An 18181-nucleotide genomic window follows, 5' to 3' on the forward strand; every position below is an offset into this window, starting at 1 on the left:
TGGTTTGCTCATTATGTATCTTAGTAGAAATTTAAAAAACACTAATGTAAAAGATTCATATCAAGATTGTTGAAATGTTACTATCAAGTCATACATTGTTATTAATTTTTTAAAAACTGATATCAGTATCAGCCCAAAAAAAAAATCCAGTATTGGTGGGGCTAAAAACAGACCCAGCTCATAACTGGCGGAATGGTGAAAAGAGCAGTGAGCAAGACAGTCATGTCACAGAGTCGATGGACATTTCCACTCTGGCTGGGATGGCAGCACATTGTCATCGGCAGCTGAGACGGAGCCTGAAGGCACCGCAGCCAGATCCAGTGGTCAATGGCTGTTAGCCTTTAAGTGATTCTGGCCAGAAGTCATAATAAAGATGCTGGTGTATACTGTATGTGCACCCTTAACTTTATTTCACAGTACTTTGTCTGAAAGCAGATAACATAGTATTTAGAAATAAAATAAAAAAAAAAAAACACATTTTTGTGCTCTTGTTTGTTTTGATGCACTTGAACAACAACTGTTGATCTTTCTAAAGGTTTTATCAACACTCTTATTAGACACAGAAGTGCTACAATATGCAGTATAAAAAACATGTTGCTAAATAGCTAAATGAACTAGAAACCTGACAGCTCTCAGAAGATACTGAAATGCTTTTATAAAAATAACAACAAATGGAGACTTGTCAACAGTATCAACATTGAAATGAAACAAAAGGAAATTTACACTTGTACACATATCCCAAAATCTTAAGGCGGTTGAAATATTAAGTCAGACAACCAAGTTAACACTTTATAAGGTGCTTACATAACAAATTCACATCAGGCTCATGAATGCTTCATTTCACATCAATGAATAATATCAGCATCATGACACACTTAGATGAAATGGACGCAGCATTATGACACCAAAAAAAATACAAATGGGCTAACCAATGCCTGCAGTTATACTTATATACTCAATGTCTAATGTGACAAAAAAGAGTTGATGGAAAAAAAATGTCACCAGATAAATTCACTCCCTCAGGTCAGCTCTGCTATCAGATTGAAGATTCTGATCCTCACATGAACACAAACTACAAAGAGTATATTTGCCCTACTTTTTTCATTCATGGATATTGAAGCATTTGTTGTTTATTTACATGCAAAGGACTGCACCTTTTTTTAATGTGCAAAATATGCCATGTGACCAAAACTGGCTTTATTTGGGAAAATGCAGCAAGAAATAAAATTAAAAAGAATGATTTGCCCAATTCTGGAATTATTTTAGCTCTAAAAAGTGGATTATCATCTTTCATCTGTAGATACTGGATGTGTTTTATTTAAAGCACCACAGATTCCGGACAAAGTCATATTAGGGTAGCAGCTTTATGCAACATAATAAAGTACTAATTGGTTTTATATGAATTTATTAATCAAGGATGATAATAAGAGTGTCTCTGTCCACCTGTTTTTTAAATGCACTTCACTTTGGACAGTATAAAACCTGAGGGGAAATGTTCTTTTAATTATGTCATCTAGTTGCACCCTCTGGTCTTATGCAAGAGTTTAATGCAGGGGTGTCAAATTCATTTTAGTTCATGGGCCACGTACTGTACAGCCCAATTTGATCTCTAGTGGGTTGGACCAGTAAACCCGTTGCATAATAATCTATAAATAACAACACCTCCAAATTGTTCGATTTCTTTTAGTATAAAGAAGTACAAGTACATTCTGATGATGTTTCCATTTCAGCAATGTGTCTCAGTTTTTCCACATTCAGTCAGTCTACTAATCACTGTCATTACATGTGCAGTTTTCCATGCAGTTCCATTCCTATATAGTAGTGTAACCATGTCAAACTAAAGTGGTAGCTATTAAGGGAGGAGGTTAGGTTATCTCTTGCCTTACAAACCATTTACAAATCAAGAACATTTTGTATCAAAGCCGCTGATTGACACTGTTTTGCACAGTGTTTATTATCTTTAAATATGACCATAGTCAGTAGCCTATTTATTATTTTTTTCAAAGAACAGTATTCTGCTAGTTGTAGTATTATCTGGACAGTTTTTAAATGATTAATGGTACATGGACTGCACTTATACCTTGTACAGCACTTTTCTAGTCTTTCGACCGCCGAAAGCACGTTTACACTACATGTCACATTCACCCATTCACACACACTCACACACCGATGGAACAGCCATTGGGAGCAATTTGGGGTTCAGTATCTTGCCCAAGGATACTTCGACATGAGGACTGGAGGAGCCAGGGACTGAACTGCTAATCTTCTGTTTAGTGGACGGCCCGCTCGACCCCTGAGCCACAGTCGCCCCTTTTATGCTCCATCTGCCAGAGTTTGCCTGTTTGCTGTATGTTAGAAAGTGGTGTTAGACTTCACAAATGCATCAATATTAGATATGCAAAGTCATCCAGAGGTCTGGATTGGATCCTTTAGTGTGCTGCATGTTTGACACCCCTGGTTTAATGGCTCTTGTCTGGAGATTTAGTACCACCAACTGTTAGTGTGATCTAATATTGGCTCATCAGTCGTGGATGAATACATGGGCTAAATGGCATTTTCTTTTGAAGATTTTTCTGGTAATTAGGTTAATTTTTGCTAAATTTGGATGGAAATTTGACAAATGAGAACACGAAAGTAAAAAAGAAAACCTGCTGCTGCTTGGGAAAATTGTTAATTTTGTTAACTCAAATTAAGAATTTACAATTCAGAATCTATGATTTTTTTAATATCTCTTGCAACCTCAGAAATGTATGACTCAACTGTTTAACCTGCTGTTCTCTAATTTTGACATTAGGACTTACAGTATTACAAGTCTTAAATAAGTGTGAGTGTTGAAATACAAATTTATTGCTCATTCATGAATATGCAATGAATCATCATGAGCCCATTTGGAATAAGTTATATAAACGTCTTACAAAGAGAAAAGCGTTAATATTTACTCAAAAAATTTCATGATATACAAATTCACAGCCAGTAAGTCAGAGGATTCAGTTTCACATTCTCAAATTTTACTCTAGCACGTTGATATTCGTCTGGTACGTAGCTTTCATAATATACAAAAAGATTTAACAGCCTAGCAGTTAAAAATCAAATGAAACCTCTCAGCAAGCAACAAGGCCCATCTGAACAACAAACTACTTTCCTGCTTTATCGGATCAGACATTATGCAATATAATACACTGGAAGAAATATTAGCAAAGGAAAAAACACAGTCGTTAATAGCATTAAATAAATATTTCCTCACATAAAAGCTGCCATAGACAGATCAGAATATGTATCTGTTACATTCATCCATCGGGCTCTCTTGCAGGGAAGAACAGCTGTCTGTACCTAAACAACAGGTGACAAAGTACAGCTGCCTTCCCTTTTGAATGTTAGTGATTAATAGTAGGCTTTCAATACCATATCCTGCATGTGGATATTATTGTTTCCCAATGTTTCACTTAGTAACCGATACAATAAAAAAAGGAAAGAGAGTCAACATGGACCTACTGCTGTATGTTTGTACGATTCCCAGACCGTGCAGAAATATTGTAAACATTTCAGCTTTTTCTACTTTGGTACTAAAGATACAAATGATGGTTCATGAAACTGATGATTGAGACTTTCATTACAGCATGTAATATACTGCATCTTGCCTGCATGAAGTCTATCAGATTTCATCCAGTGAGTACTGCGTTGTGTGATTAAGGGGACATTAAAATGAAGTTGTCTGTATCTTTTAAACGCATGTAAAAGCTTTAAAAAAAGAAATAAACGATTTTATTTTATTTTTTTTAAAAAAGCAGGCGGTGACGGTTAAAATGACAAAGTGGCTGTTTTTCAGCAACAAGTTATTCTAAATGAACAGCGCTCCATTTGATAAACCTGATTCATCCACTAATACTTATCCATTTACACAGCAAACATTGCAAATATAGATACCCATATCTGTACATAGTTTCGTTGAATTAAATATATGCAGGGAGGGAGAAAAACAAAAGTTCTTTTTGAATGAAGGGTCCAGATAGTTCCTCAAAAAAATATTGAGGCTTCGGTAGACATATCTTCATATAATAGTTTCATATTACACAACAGCAAATCCACTGTCACAGGACTTGGCCATGCGATACCCAAAAACCTATAATCCATTGTAACATATATATTATTAATTTGCAATATATTTTCTCTTTAATAGATAAAAGTTTTCCCGATGAATGCTTTACATAATATGACAAATTTAAAGACTCTTTACCCCATTTTCCTCACAGTCAAAAGAGAATGTGATACACGTGAGTGAGTAGTTGATTATAATATGGAAGTATCCATTGATTCAATTGTCAGATGAGGTTCTTGTGTCATTTCTGCAATGTGTGGTCCATTTTAAAAACACCTAGAGAGGTTATGATTTCTGTTGGGATGATACACCTTTCCAGTAGTCTAAAATATCATGCAGGTCCTCATCCTTTGCAAACTGGACTTTCTTACGCAGTGCATGGCCCGCAGCCATGTACTCCTCATCTTTGTGCCGCTTCCGGTGGAGCTTGAATCGCTCCCAGATGCTGTGTGAAGGTTTGCAGTAGTATTCAGGACTGGAGGAGTAGCTTAGATTATGATACTGAGATGACAGCTGGGAATACGCTAAGTCTCTGGAGCGGGAGTGAGTGAGAGGCTCCAGCATGGAGGACTTGTGGCTTTCAGGTCCTTCAAGCTCCTCTATCTGGGCGTCGGGATATGAGTGCCTGTGGTCACTGTACTGACGGATCTTCTCTGCCTCAGCCCTCAGGATGGCGGCAGCAGGTGTTACAGTGAGGATGGTCTCTCCTGTTGGGGAGGTTTTCTCTATGTACTTAGATTCAGAGCGATAAGGCCTGGGGCTTCGCATGGGCCCTCCAGTGGCAGTGCTGGGCCTCTTTGGCGAGGCATCAGAGGACCGATGCCTCTGCAGAGAGTGGTGATAGCTGTCCTTATACACTGGGGACAGAAGGCCAGATTTACTCTGTGGATGTTCTGATATTAGTACGAGCTGGGGCTCTGCAGTGGACACTGCTCCAGATTTCCCTTGAAAAGAGGTGGATTCTGACTTAAGAGCATCTATGCAGTTGTTAATTATCTGATTGACTTTATCTACCTCTTTTGCAATGGTGGAAATCTCTGCCACTGACCCCTGGCTATTCCCAGCCATTCCCATATCACACTCCCTGCGTTCATGGTGATCCACGCTTCGCACCTCCATGTAATTTCCTTTCATCATTTTAGGAGTATCACTTATCTCTTGAAATTTGTACTGCTCCATTTCAGCTGCAGATGGTAAATATGGCATACGTGCCATGCTCTCTCCGGCCAACAGCTGCTTCTGTGACATTCGAGATATAGTCCCTCCCTCCAGTTCTTGCCCATATTTGAGTTCTATTATATTTTTCTTCAGGCTGCCTGCTTTTTTGTGCTTCTCATCTTGCTGTCGCTTTCTTCGCAAGCAATAGTAGACCACACCCAGGAAAATGACCATGCTAAAGAGGCAGCCCAAAATTGTCATAATGTAGTGAGTAGCAGTTGCGTTGTTTACAACTCTATCCTTTCCATTCCAAGGGCCAGTAGTGATTGTCAGACAAGTGTGATTGTGTCTAAGAGAATTACGTATTGAAGCGACACAGTATGTGTAGTTAGTGTGGGGTTTAAGGTTTTTCAGTTCAATGTCCTCCTTTATATCTTTCAGGTTTTGAATATCTGTGAAAAAGCTGTTGTTGTACAGAACCAGGATGTACATCTTCTTGTAGGGGTAAGGTATCTGAACCGTGATGGTGGCACCTGTATTTGATACTTGCTTCAGTTTCATGAAAGGGTTTACTTCCACATCATTGTAGGTTGTACTTATGGTAATGTCTTCTGGTTCAGTGCCTGAGGGACAATCTTCCAGCCCACAGAGTGTGGAGTCGGGTGGGGGCGTCGTGGGCTCAGTGGGCATGGGAATAAATGGTGTCACGTAGTCATCCGTACACACAGTGGTGAGCATGTGGAGCGCATTTCGATATGTTGGATTGTTTGGATTCTGGCTCAGTAAACTATAACCAGAGACGCCAGGTGGGGAGTCGCAGACCATTCGCTCATTCGTCCTGTTGGGGAAAACTGAGAGCCATTTGACAAAACCAAGTAATTCACATGAGCAGTTGAAAGGGTTGGTGTACAGCTCGCAGGTGGTCAGTTTAGTCAAACTGGTAAACGTGGACCCATCTAATTGCTGGATCCGGTTCATGGAGAGGTCGATGTTCTCAATGTTGGGGCATTCCCAAAAGGCATTGGGTGTCACAGTCTCAATCAGGTTTGCCTGGAGGTAGAGGTACTGCAGCTTTCCTAAACCCCTGAGGATCCCCTCTGTCAGGTTCCGCAACTTGTTGAAGCCCATCTGAAGGACTTGTAAGTTAAACTGAGCAGAAAAGGCCCCATCCTCTATGTAGGAGATTTCATTCTTTGTCAGGTTCAGGTAGGTCAAGTTGGCAAAGCGACTAAGGGCAGAATAATGGATACTTTTGATTTTGTTTTCATTCAGACGAAGGTCCACAATGGTGCTGTTGATATGCTGTGGGATGGCCTCATAAGGTGGTTGGTTTTGGCTACAAATTGCAAGCCATACAAAGCCCTTTTCACCCTCAATTAACCAGCAGTCTCCGCTGACTCTGCCAATATGAGTCAAATATACAGTGGCTACAGACCAAAACAAGGCACTCATCACCATGCCTAAGCTGCAGGCCATTGGTGCTTCTCTGAGAGTCATGTGCAGGGCCAAAAAAATGAGGAGGGTGATACCGCTGTGGTTTCAGTGCAGCTGAGATGATCCTTTTGGAAAATCAGCTGGATGTTCAACTGTTCCGGGCCAGAAACAATCCTTTTATTTGTCTCCTCCTCATTGATGGATGGTATTGTCCCCATGTACCAATCAAAAAATAGTTGAGAATCTGCCCTTACACTGAGTTTCTTTCATTGAGGTTTGCCTGCAGTGAACTTGTGGTGAAGCTTAAAAGAGATTTCACCGCCTCAGGTTGGCTTGTGCTTTTCTCCTTAGAGGTTACCATCATTGAATGGTCTCATCTTATTGTTCCTGCCACTGTCTTCCTTTCTGTGTCGCTCTCATGTGCACGGAGGAATAACCTGCAAAAGACGAGAACACATAGTTGACATTAATTACATTTTATCAGGATAAGAAGTACAATGCAGTTTAAAAGCTTGGGATCGCCTACGCCAAAAGCTTCATTCAGTACAGTCAGATGTCTGAGAGGACAACTCTATACCTCTGAATGGTCTTTCATGCATTTAGATTGTAGAAAGTACTCTTTACGAATAGATGTTATTTTGTATGAAGGGTTTGTTTTGTATATGGAGAACAAAACGCTGTATGATCCAACCAGACTGACAACTGAAAGGGCAGACAGAGGCAAAGATACTTCTGAACAACAGTTCAGTAAGACATTGGTAAAAGAAACTGGAAGCTTGGCATCAAAATGTGTGAAGGTTTAAGTAGGATTGAGTTCCTTTTTTTACTGTCAAGTGCACAATAATACTTATAAAGCCCCTTTTCCATTGCACAAAAAAAGAAAAAATACCCGCTAACAACTGGCTTTTGCATGTAATGGGAAAGGTTACAAAAGACATTCACTCCTGGGACAGATGACTGCAGTAATTCTAGAAATTTATCCAGCTCCAATGGGCTCCGATTGGAAGTACGACTCTCAGGTGAACGCGCTTATTTGATACAATGGCATGCTGCCACCTAATTCTGTCTACCCAAGCAGCGCTCAAACATTGTTCAAAATTAGTCTGCACAGAGTTTGAACCACCGAACCATTTTCACTAGTCTCTATTCACTTTCTTATATTTACGAAACCTGTTTTCCAGTGTGTCCATGATGTTGAACGTGACATACCAAAAAGAAATAGAAAGACAGATTGTCTACTGCTGCCTCATTTATACTGTTCTGATCTACTGGCAATGGGAAATCAGTCTATAACTCATTTAAGTGGGTTTTTCACGTTTAAAAAAAATCTGCATATACCCACTAATTTTGGTGGAATAAGGGAATTAACAGGTGTGCTGCTTTAGCAAAGCGATTCTCAACACTTAACAATAGAAACAGAAGGTTGGTGTAGCACTGTTGGAACTGGATCAGGGAATATCACCTGAACATACTTTGGACTGACACTTCACAGTTTAAACCTGTTCAGTCTGACCACTAAGTACACTGCAGAGAGCTCAAAGAATAATGGCTTCCCAAAATATTCAGAACCCAATTGCATCAAAGTGGTTCAATAATGATATAGGGTCACTTACAGTTTTCTGGGGTGGAAAAAAACTCAAGTTTAAGCTCCAACAGTATTTTCTTCTGTCATGCCTCACTGTTGGGACTTTGACTGAATTTAAGTTTTAATCATTAAATTCATCTTATTTTGGGGCCAAAACTATTTCAGATGTAATCACAGCATTTATTGTCTGAATTATACAGCTTTTTAAACCCTGTTAAAATAGCTATCATCAAAGGGAAGAGGAAAAACATAAATATAACAGGTGATTCCAAACTTTTGAACGACAGTGTATATCGCTTTTGTTGGTATTGAAATGTTGCATTCAGAGCCTGAGATTCATGTTTACCACTTGCCCTCCTTGTTCATTCCCCACCAATTATTTTGTACACAATTTAAGAGGTGTTTGCAGTCCCTGTGGCAGACTGCAATTTCAGGAAACTGTTGGCCAATTACCACTTGACAGGTTGGGGAAAGCAGGGTCCCTGTTTTCACACCATTAACCTGAGGACTGTCAGACACAACTGAGGCAGGCCAATGTTAAGAAGCTGCATTAAATCAATTATACAACACAACATGAAATGACACTTTGGATCAATGTATTAAGGATTTTCCTCTAAAAACCTTCATGTGTAAATTAAAATTCTTTTGAGCAGTGATTCTGCAAGAGAAAAGAGGGGAAATTGAACACAAGGTGTGATTACTGGATCATCCTAAATTAAATTAAGATCTTTTGCGAAAGGGAGGCAAGCCATGGTTGTAAAAATGGGAGCATTAGCGCTTGCTCTCTAATCTGCAGAGGCCACTGCAGAAACAAATCCCCCAAATTGTATTTTCTTTCTTCTTTTTCTTTGGCTTCTCATTAATCTTGCTTTTTGAAAACAAAATACAGCATATGACATCCTTATAAAAACTTTGTTTGCTTTCCAATACTTTTGCTGTTTGGGCAGTTTCATTCAATAATACCAGTTTATCCACTCAGTAGTATAGTCTGCAGTAACAGGTAAACTGTTTGGCTAGGCAGAAAACCTTTTTTTCTCTAAATATTATATCTAAAGCAATTTTATGTAATTTTTGCTGAATAGCAGCCACTGTGGCCACCAGTGACAATTACATAATGGTAAATAGTCACTTGTTATGCATATTCATGTTTCCCCAAGAGACTACATTCCTGTTGCATTCCATCTTTTCATTCAGCTACAGATTTATATCACTGTACTTCATATTTATCTGTTATATTTTATCATTTATTTAAATTTGCACTACTTTCAACTTCAACGTACACTTTATTTTTGTCCTTGGAGGGCAATTGGTTGTACAGCAAGTAAAAACACATAAAGAGGCATGAGTGAACACATAAGAATGCAAAACATACAAAACAATCAGGTGATCTTAAACAACAGTGGACACGAAGCAAATTGAATCATGAACAGCAACTGAAGTCAACAAGGCTAAGTTAGTTGTGACCCTGCAAGATGGATAAGATGGGTTACGAGACAAAAAGACTTTACCCCCCCCCCAACCCCCCCCCCCCCCACACACACACACACACACACACACACACACACACACACTTTCTGTGCACACAAGAAGACACAATGGGCTCGACTATTGTGAACCAGGCGGCGCAGCCAGATTGCAGTCAGGTGCACTCTGCCAATTGGGCTGGGTGCACGCCTGTGGTCAGGCTCCCTTGGCGCACCTGTTGCACATTTGGACGCAGGGTTGGATCAGAAAGAAGGCATCATTATAGGTGGGTGCATTAAAAGCTGTGACAATCATGGCTTGTTATATTCACTGCTTTCTCCCCTTTTAATCACTGAGCTCTCCCCATCATGAGGCACTGACAGTTTGGGAACCCTGCACAGAGTTTTCCTCAGAGGAAACTTGTCATTGTGTGGGATGTGGATTGGAATTTGTTTTTAAGACTTTAGTTTGAAACCCATACAATCTCTATCACATCATTTTGCCCATCATAGCCTCCCATTCACCTGTATTAAAACTAAAAATATGGAGCTCCGGGTGACATTTTGGCCAGTCTCATTTAAAAAAAAGATGACACACAGCCATTACGCCGCTTAAATGGTTTTTTGGATGGATTCACCTGGGTGAAAGACTGACAGGAAAAGACAGTTCTGAGTTATATGCAGAGGGAGAAGTATTTTGTGTAGGTGTGTGAACTGTTTTAAATGCATCCTGTCTCCAACATGCCCGTTGATATGCAGAATAAACTGTGGAGAATTATTTGTCAAAATAACGTGTTTAATGCACACATTGAGCACGAGGGGTCCGTGGTTATTTTTCAACAGTCTGATGCTGGTTGCAAAAAATATAACCAAGGGATCTGCTTTGCGTAATAGTGATTTGACAGTATTGATAGTACTAAGGCACACCAGACAACAGGAGTGTTGATATTTACATGTTTGAAGAACCCTTCCCAGCACCTGCAAGCTATTATAGCGATAATTACCAAAAAAAGCCCCAACTCAGTCACAGCTTGCAATCTCTGACGTGATGTCAGCAGACGTCACCTACATTTTTGCCCCTCCCCCAATAATAAACCCAAGCTGGCACCTGTGACGACTGCTCTTGTAATTGTTGTATAGTTGACTATAAATGACTTTGAACTTTGCTGTTAAAATGTATTGAAAGAACAGAAACAACAGGAAGTTAAAAAAGAGGCAAACCGGTTGCACAGTTGCACAAGAATATTTATTAAACGTTTGCTAACATTAGCCACTGTAAACTCCTTGTCATACCAGACCAAGTAAGGCCGTAGCAGTAAAACTCCTGACTGTATTAAACTTAACGGGTGTGTTTTATTGCTTAAGCGTTCAACTTGAAATTTGTGAAAGAATTGATGTGCTATTTCATCTTTCAGAAGTTACACAGCGCTGCTTTATTTCAGCAGAAGTTGTTAAAGGGTCAACATTGCGGTGACCAGACGTCCCCGATTTCCGGGGACGGCCCGCGATTTGGGTGACCTGTCCCTGGTAAAAGCTGTCCCCGAAAATGTCCCCGATTTTGACACTGAATGGGGGAAAAATGCGCGCAGACTCAAACACCAGTTATTACGGTAGTCAGTAAACGCATCGCCAGAGAAGACATCATATGACTTACGGACGTTATCAGGAAGCACGACCAGACACAGCAGCATCAACAACAACAATCTAGAGGCGGCAAAAAGAAGAGAAGAGGAGACCAGCGGCCACGTCAAATGATATGTTGTGTATGAACTTATTTATTTTGTGTGAGCTGGCAGTAGACTTGACTGTGTGTGTGTGTGTGTGTGTGTGTGTGTGTGTGTGTGTGTGTGTGAAGTGAGGTAAAGTAAGTATGATTGTAACATGCAGGAGAAGAAATAGAAGGAGAAACTGGCTGAATGTAGTCTGTCCCCCTGATGAGTGACTTTTGTGAGTGCACTTTATAAATGTAGGCTATTTTTTATTTTAATAAAGTAGCATTTTGTTGATGTTGTTTAGCCTTGCTGATGCTGTTGCATGGGTGATACAGTTATTTTTATTGTATGAAAAAATCATATCTGCAGTAGAAAGTTGCACTTTGGAAATTTGGTTTGGTACATAGTGATACATGGTCTGAAAGGTTTAGGAACCTCTGATGTAGCACATTTCAAACAGAGGCAATCACATAGAGCAGATAAAAAAGAGCACAATGACTAAATTATATAAGTATATTACCAAAACTGATGTTATTTCTTTAAGAAACTATTCACTTACTATTGGCTCTGTTCTTGCAGTTTTTCTCATGTTCTCCTTTGCTCTTTTTCTACCCAAGCTCCTGAGGCAGAGGCTACGTAGGTGGATGAATGAGGGGATCACGGTGATGTCACCCATTTTTTTGATTGCCACCTTTTGTGTCATAAATATCAGTTCAGTATTCAGGTATGAGTAGAAAACTTTGACCAAAAAAATCCATCCTCAAGCTAACAAGATTAAGATATTTTTGTCTTCCTCAGTGGATGTATGGTTGGTGATGTCACTCATTTGTTTGATTGCAACCTTTTGTGTAATAAAAGCTGGTCAAAATACATGAAAAAGTACTTGTCCCCGTTTTTTATTTCATAATGATAATATTTAATGATTTTTCACCGCCGCACTGAAAATGTCCCCGATTTTCATCTCAGAAATCTGGTCACCTTAGTCAACATACTGCTACCGACATGGACATCAAACAAAATATTTCATTCTGCTCAGGTACGCAGTAGTGCTTGAAAGACTGCACTTACCATTAATAATGTCTTTTGAGGCAATTTGTTGGATCAATTTTAAAAACACGGCAAGGGGATGTTTATACTAAATTGCGGGGTGAACTATGTTTGTGCAGAAAAGTAGTATCTGAACTTCAATGATTGTTAGAGGAAGGATTTTATCCACAGAAGAGTTAAAGATGTACTGTCATCACAGTGGAGTCTTCAAATCAAATTGGATATTTCTCTATTATAGTTAGAATACAATTAAGTAGACCATCCTTCCTAAAGGACAGATTTTTTCAATTATTTCCTGCACTGTTTAATGTCATCTCCACCATATTTACATTAGTTACATATATTAGTATTTACAGTGATCTTGTAATAACCATTCATTTGTAATTAATGAGATTATAAATCCTATTGTGCTTGAAATGAGCGCATCAACCCAGAGATATCGATTTGTGAATTTCTCTCTTTTAGTTCACCAGCTCTGCCTCTGACACAGTCAGAGTGGGTTGCCTTGTGGGGGGGACACAGGGGGTGAGGAGGTGCTATTGTGTGTTAGCGGACATGGCTCCTCACAACAGGGATAATCACTGTTAGAATAGAATAAATGTGACAGTGTGTGGCAGAGAGAATATACTTCAAGTTGAAAACTCCACCTGCCATCATGGACCTAAAGGCCACTCCTGCTGTCATATGACCTTTTTCTGAGTTTAGTTTGTCCCATTACAATCACGAGTGTTGTGGTTTTTCTCATCATACGTTGGGTTGCGACACTGGAACATAATCACTAATTTGTCAGCAGTCCAGGGGCCAGTGCCTCGAGGTGCTGCATCCAGTCTGAATTTATAAGATTTCTATAGGAATACGAGTTGGGACTTTCCCCTGTCCACCTAATTAGGGTTCAATCCCAGGATCCTCTTGCATTGAGGAGACACTGCTAACCACTGAGCCACAGTACCATCCAATAAGAAATCCACACTTTATGTTCCCAAACAAACTGTAACACATTGACAAAAACCTACAGAATGGCATGCTACATGTTAAATCAGAATTACACTTTAACAGAAGAATAATAGCTCTAACAGAATGATTATGCATCATGCTATTGGGGGGAAAAGGCATTCAAGCTCTCAATCTTCTCCAACAGTAAACACTGTGCTGTGTGCTGATAAAGTGATACATTGGAGCACTGATAGTTTAATCTGAAGCGTTGCGTATTACACATAGATTTGAGCTGGCGCAGAGGGTGAGGTTATATGTGAATCTATAGCTTAGCCTATTTGTGATTTACATTCCACACATTTACTGTAATTGGGGAAGCTGGTATGTCTTCATTGCCAATTCACTATCGCCGCCTTCCAATTCCCACTCTATACCAAATGTGGGAAACAAATGCGCAGCACAGCAAGCTGTTTTGCGATGTGCTGTATGTATGTAAACTCTGATAGTTTGTTTAGTGGCTGTTAGCATGAAGATTTTCTTGGCAATATGTGAGGGATATATGTTCCACAACTGATGGCAGACCCTGTTACTGAATGTCAGTCCTGTGCAACTAGAGCGAACTGCAAGGTGTGTCCATTAGGGCTGCAAAGGGTTGGTAAATAGATATATATATTAAAAAAATAAATTAAAAAAATCAAGCGAAGTTAAAAGGATACTTTGCAAAATTTCAACCAGTTTTGCATTATAAGAATGGGTAATATTTTAGTGCATTGTTTAACTGTAATATTAGAATTTGTGACCAGGAAGTGGGTGGCATACTGTTTCCTGTACTGTAAAAACAGAGACTTAAAAAAATGAGATCCCAGGTACAATTAAGAAGTGCTGAGTTTTACATGGACCAAGATTCTGTTAATGCAGTGTTTATTTCTGGCATAAAAATGTTTTCAGAAACATATTTTAGCTCACTGTTAAACTGCAATTCGAGAGCGTTTGTTACCAGCTGGCTGCCATATTGATTCCTTTGTTAAAATCATAGGTGTGTAAAGAGAACTGGATACAGTTTTTGAGGCGGGGGCCCCATTTATTCCTGTCTGAGTTGCTCAGTAGCACATGAACCCATAAACATTCAACTGCCAAGTATAAAATTAGAATTTTATAATTAAAATTATAAAAAAGACTTGTGTTTTGCACTTGGCTAACTTGAACTGGGTTTAAATGATTTAATGGTGCAGCGCTTTCTTGACTTTCCAAATGTTTTAAACTGAGCAAGTTATGAGTAAAATGAGTCATTCAAGGTGGTTGTGACACTTGAAAAAATGTATTCACTTATTTACAGATGTCTCTTTCACAATGTAAGTTCTTGGAAAATGTCTCTTTAGGCCTAGCGGCATCACATAACGGACTCAGAAGTTGTAAGTCCACTGTAAGGCCACTATAAATATTGGATTTAAAGCCCAGCACACTCCCTGGGGGCCTAGTCAAAATGGACAAGCTCACATTACATCACCTACCAGCAGTCTGGTGCGATGCAGCACATTCTGGTAGTCGTAGGTTTTCTACCTCTTGAGTGAAAGGTCATGCCCAATGCACAATGTAAACTTATTTGTGAGGAAAAGCACATTTAGAAATAAAAATTACTGGGTGTTTTGGCACGATTTGGTTAGAAATATGTCAATCTAATTGAATTATTACCGTGCACTGCATTCAGTAGCGCACTGTTTCATCACATATCCTGATTATGTGCCAGCATCCCATTAAATACGAATTCAGCCAAATTACAACCCTCTGCACACAGGGAGCATTCTCCCTTCATGTTTAAGCTACTCCACTGCCAAAACTCCTGCACTGTCTGAGCCAAAGGACTACATACTTTCATGCAAGTTTTGATTATATTGCTGGAGTGAATATATTATGATATTTCAGTTAACCAGCAGATAGTAGCCTAAAGGAAAATACACAATTTATAACCTTCTGCTAATTGTTGCTTGCTTGGTGTGACCATGTGGGATGTAGCTTAAGCATGCTGATTGAGGAGTTTTAATCAATCTAATTAATACAATTTCCATTAATACTTTATTGCCAAGCACTTAATTTCATTTAGTTGTTCAATTAGTTGTTTACTTTGAACCCTAAGTTTGCACACAGCTCACATTGTCAGCTTGAATTTTTTTTTCAAAGTACTTTTCTCAATACATTTCACATTGTATGTATTTAACAAATTCATGCTTTTATTTGGCAAATTCGTGGATTTTTTGTCTTCAAAAAGTGTTCTGTTCATGAACATAGGGCTTGGTCTTCAGAGGGTAAATCGACTGATTAATTGGCTTTTTCTTTTCTGTTAGACAGATTTATAGTAATGTCTGTATGATATGGTAGAGGGTTTGTTTCTATCTGCATATGTCATGGTAAATACAGTGTGAGCTAATCACCCCATTAACTCACCCATCACTCCCATGGTCAGTTTTCAACCTGAATATTTTCTTGGCAATTTTGCAGCCCCCGTGTGCATGCACGCTTTAAAAGTGCATGGTCTCAATGCCATTCAAAGGTACATACAAGACAGCATTTTAAGGTACAAATGAAGGGTGTTTTTGGTGCATAGACTCCGTTTTTTAAATTGCAATTCTCCTTGGGTCACACAATGCTAACAAATGATCTGCAATCAGGCTGAGATGATCTAGTAAAAGCATTGGTCAGCTATTCAAGTGCAGATAAAGAGGAAAATAAATGCTGTGGTGGAGGACACAGCAACAGAATGCCAAAGGCTGCCATTACGAAACCACCTTCATGACGACAAAAGAGCAGCGGCAGAGGAGCATTGAAGAAAAGAACACTCTCACAGCCCCTGAGAGAAAAGAGGTTCCAAATCAAATGTTCCATGAAATGAATATGAAAAAACACAGCTCTGCAGAATATCTGGCAAGGCAAAGGATTTCTTAAAGAAAAACAGTGACTTGTTATTATTCCCCAGTCTCTGACCTTTATCACAAATACCACATGGCAGAGAGCGAGCTCATCTGACCAGATCTCCATCCGCTCACAGCGTGGCGCTGGTACAAGATCCTTTAGCGGTTAAATGGAAGTTAAAGTTAAACCGGAGAAGTCTCGTCTCATTTACAATGCATTGGCTGTGTTTTGTTTGTCCACAGTGACTCACTCTAGTGAGCCTCCAACTGATTCACTGCCTCACCACTGAAAGCCATGCATAAATTACAGCCAGGCTAGTTTCCTGTGTTAGGGTAAACACAAATACACAAGTATGCTCACAACGATAGGTGATACCGTAGTTTTGGCATGCCGATTTTGAATTCAAACACTGTATCTTCACTCTTGCACTCGCGTCTGAATGAATTCGCAGCATATGCCAACAACAACAACACCTGTGGCGCTAAGTTGTTAGGGGAAAAAACAAAGCAACCAACTACATTGAAATAATTTTTTTGTGCTTTGCCTTCATTGTACTGTATATGCAGATCTTCAAATGAGCCTAGGCATCCAGCGGGGTGTGTTGCCTTATGAGAGCTTAGGTCTATTTGCCACCACAGACCCACTTTCCATAATGGTAGCAATCTATATGGTCCAGTGCTAGCCCTGAGTGCAGCAGGCCAGAACACCCAAGGCATCAGAGCTGAGTATATTCCCCTATCAGACACAGGCAGCCATTCCACAGTCTCTTTTCCATTTAGGCTTTATGCACTGGATAATGAAGGCTTTTCTTTTTCTTTTCCTCTTCTGTGGATAACCTATTGAAACCCTGCTCTTGAAGAATGATTCAAACACTGCCTTGTAAATTCTGTTCCAGCTGCTCAGGGCCTGTTTATACTTCACTTATACTCAGTAAATCATCGGGTTCTTTTTTATTTATTATTTTTTTTCCATGAAAAAAGACTAGAGAACATCACAGAGACTGTAAATGTTTAGAAATCGAGCTCTATCTTTATTACAGACATTTCTGGTTGCACACAGCGATACTACATTTGAGTCAAGAATCGTACTTTTTCAGAGTTGTTTACTAAAATTCACATAAGCATTTGAATGTTGATGCGGCCTTTTAAAGGAGAGGGTTGAAGCAGGTGTTGTGATAGTGACAAGTTGGATCATACTTTAAGGGGAATCTTTCAGATGCAGTGGCTCTCTGTGTCTGGCTGGAGTCTTTAAATGTGATGTAGAAGAGTCGTCCTCTCTCACACAGAGCCTCAGGAGTGCATCTCCGCCACAAGAACCCTTGCTTCAAGGCAAAGTTTGACAGGAGCTGCAGATGCCACATTGAGAAAAACGATCTTGAAACTACTTCGTCTCCCTCCCTCATAAACAGCCGTATATTGTATGCAAACCAACCAGACTGCACCTCCACGCCCTCTCTGGCTATCTCTGCCTCTCAGTCCCCTTCTGTTTGTCAGTGTGTCCGTCCAAACAATTTCCTCGTGCATACTAAATGAATATTTTTCTGTTCTATCTCCAAGTGTCTACAAAAGCGTGATATCAAAGGATCTGATTTTTTTACAGTTTGAGTCCCTGCTTTTTCTTGTTTCCCCCCGTGCTTCCTATCTTGTTCTTTGTGACGGTGAAGGTGCCTCAATCTCCATGGACCCTCCTCATCCATACCAATGACTGCCCTTTATTTGATGTCATTGAAAATGCATGCGCTTCTTGCTGTGAAGAATGAAAAAGAAGTAAAGATTGGAAACCAGGAGTGGAGAATCAATTGAGTTTAAGTGGAACTTCTTCTCTTGGGGAAGGAAAACATTGTGCT

General features: G+C 39.6%; 1 protein-coding gene across 1 annotated transcript in view; it reads right to left on the reverse strand.

Annotated features, from left to right (window-relative positions):
• Positions 1-250: 250 nt before the first annotated feature.
• Positions 251-18181, reverse strand: part of elfn1a (extracellular leucine-rich repeat and fibronectin type III domain containing 1a) — a 103895-nt gene continuing 85964 nt past the window's right edge. The window contains exon 3 of the mRNA XM_033645820.2: positions 251-7125. Within this exon, the coding sequence (XP_033501711.1) occupies positions 4382-6751 (2370 nt within the window). The 5' untranslated portion in view covers positions 6752-7125 and the 3' untranslated portion in view covers positions 251-4381. The remainder of the gene's footprint in view (positions 7126-18181) is intronic.

This window comes from Epinephelus lanceolatus, chromosome 18, assembly GCF_041903045.1.
Source record: "Epinephelus lanceolatus isolate andai-2023 chromosome 18, ASM4190304v1, whole genome shotgun sequence".
Classification (NCBI taxonomy): domain Eukaryota; kingdom Metazoa; phylum Chordata; class Actinopteri; order Perciformes; family Serranidae; genus Epinephelus; species Epinephelus lanceolatus.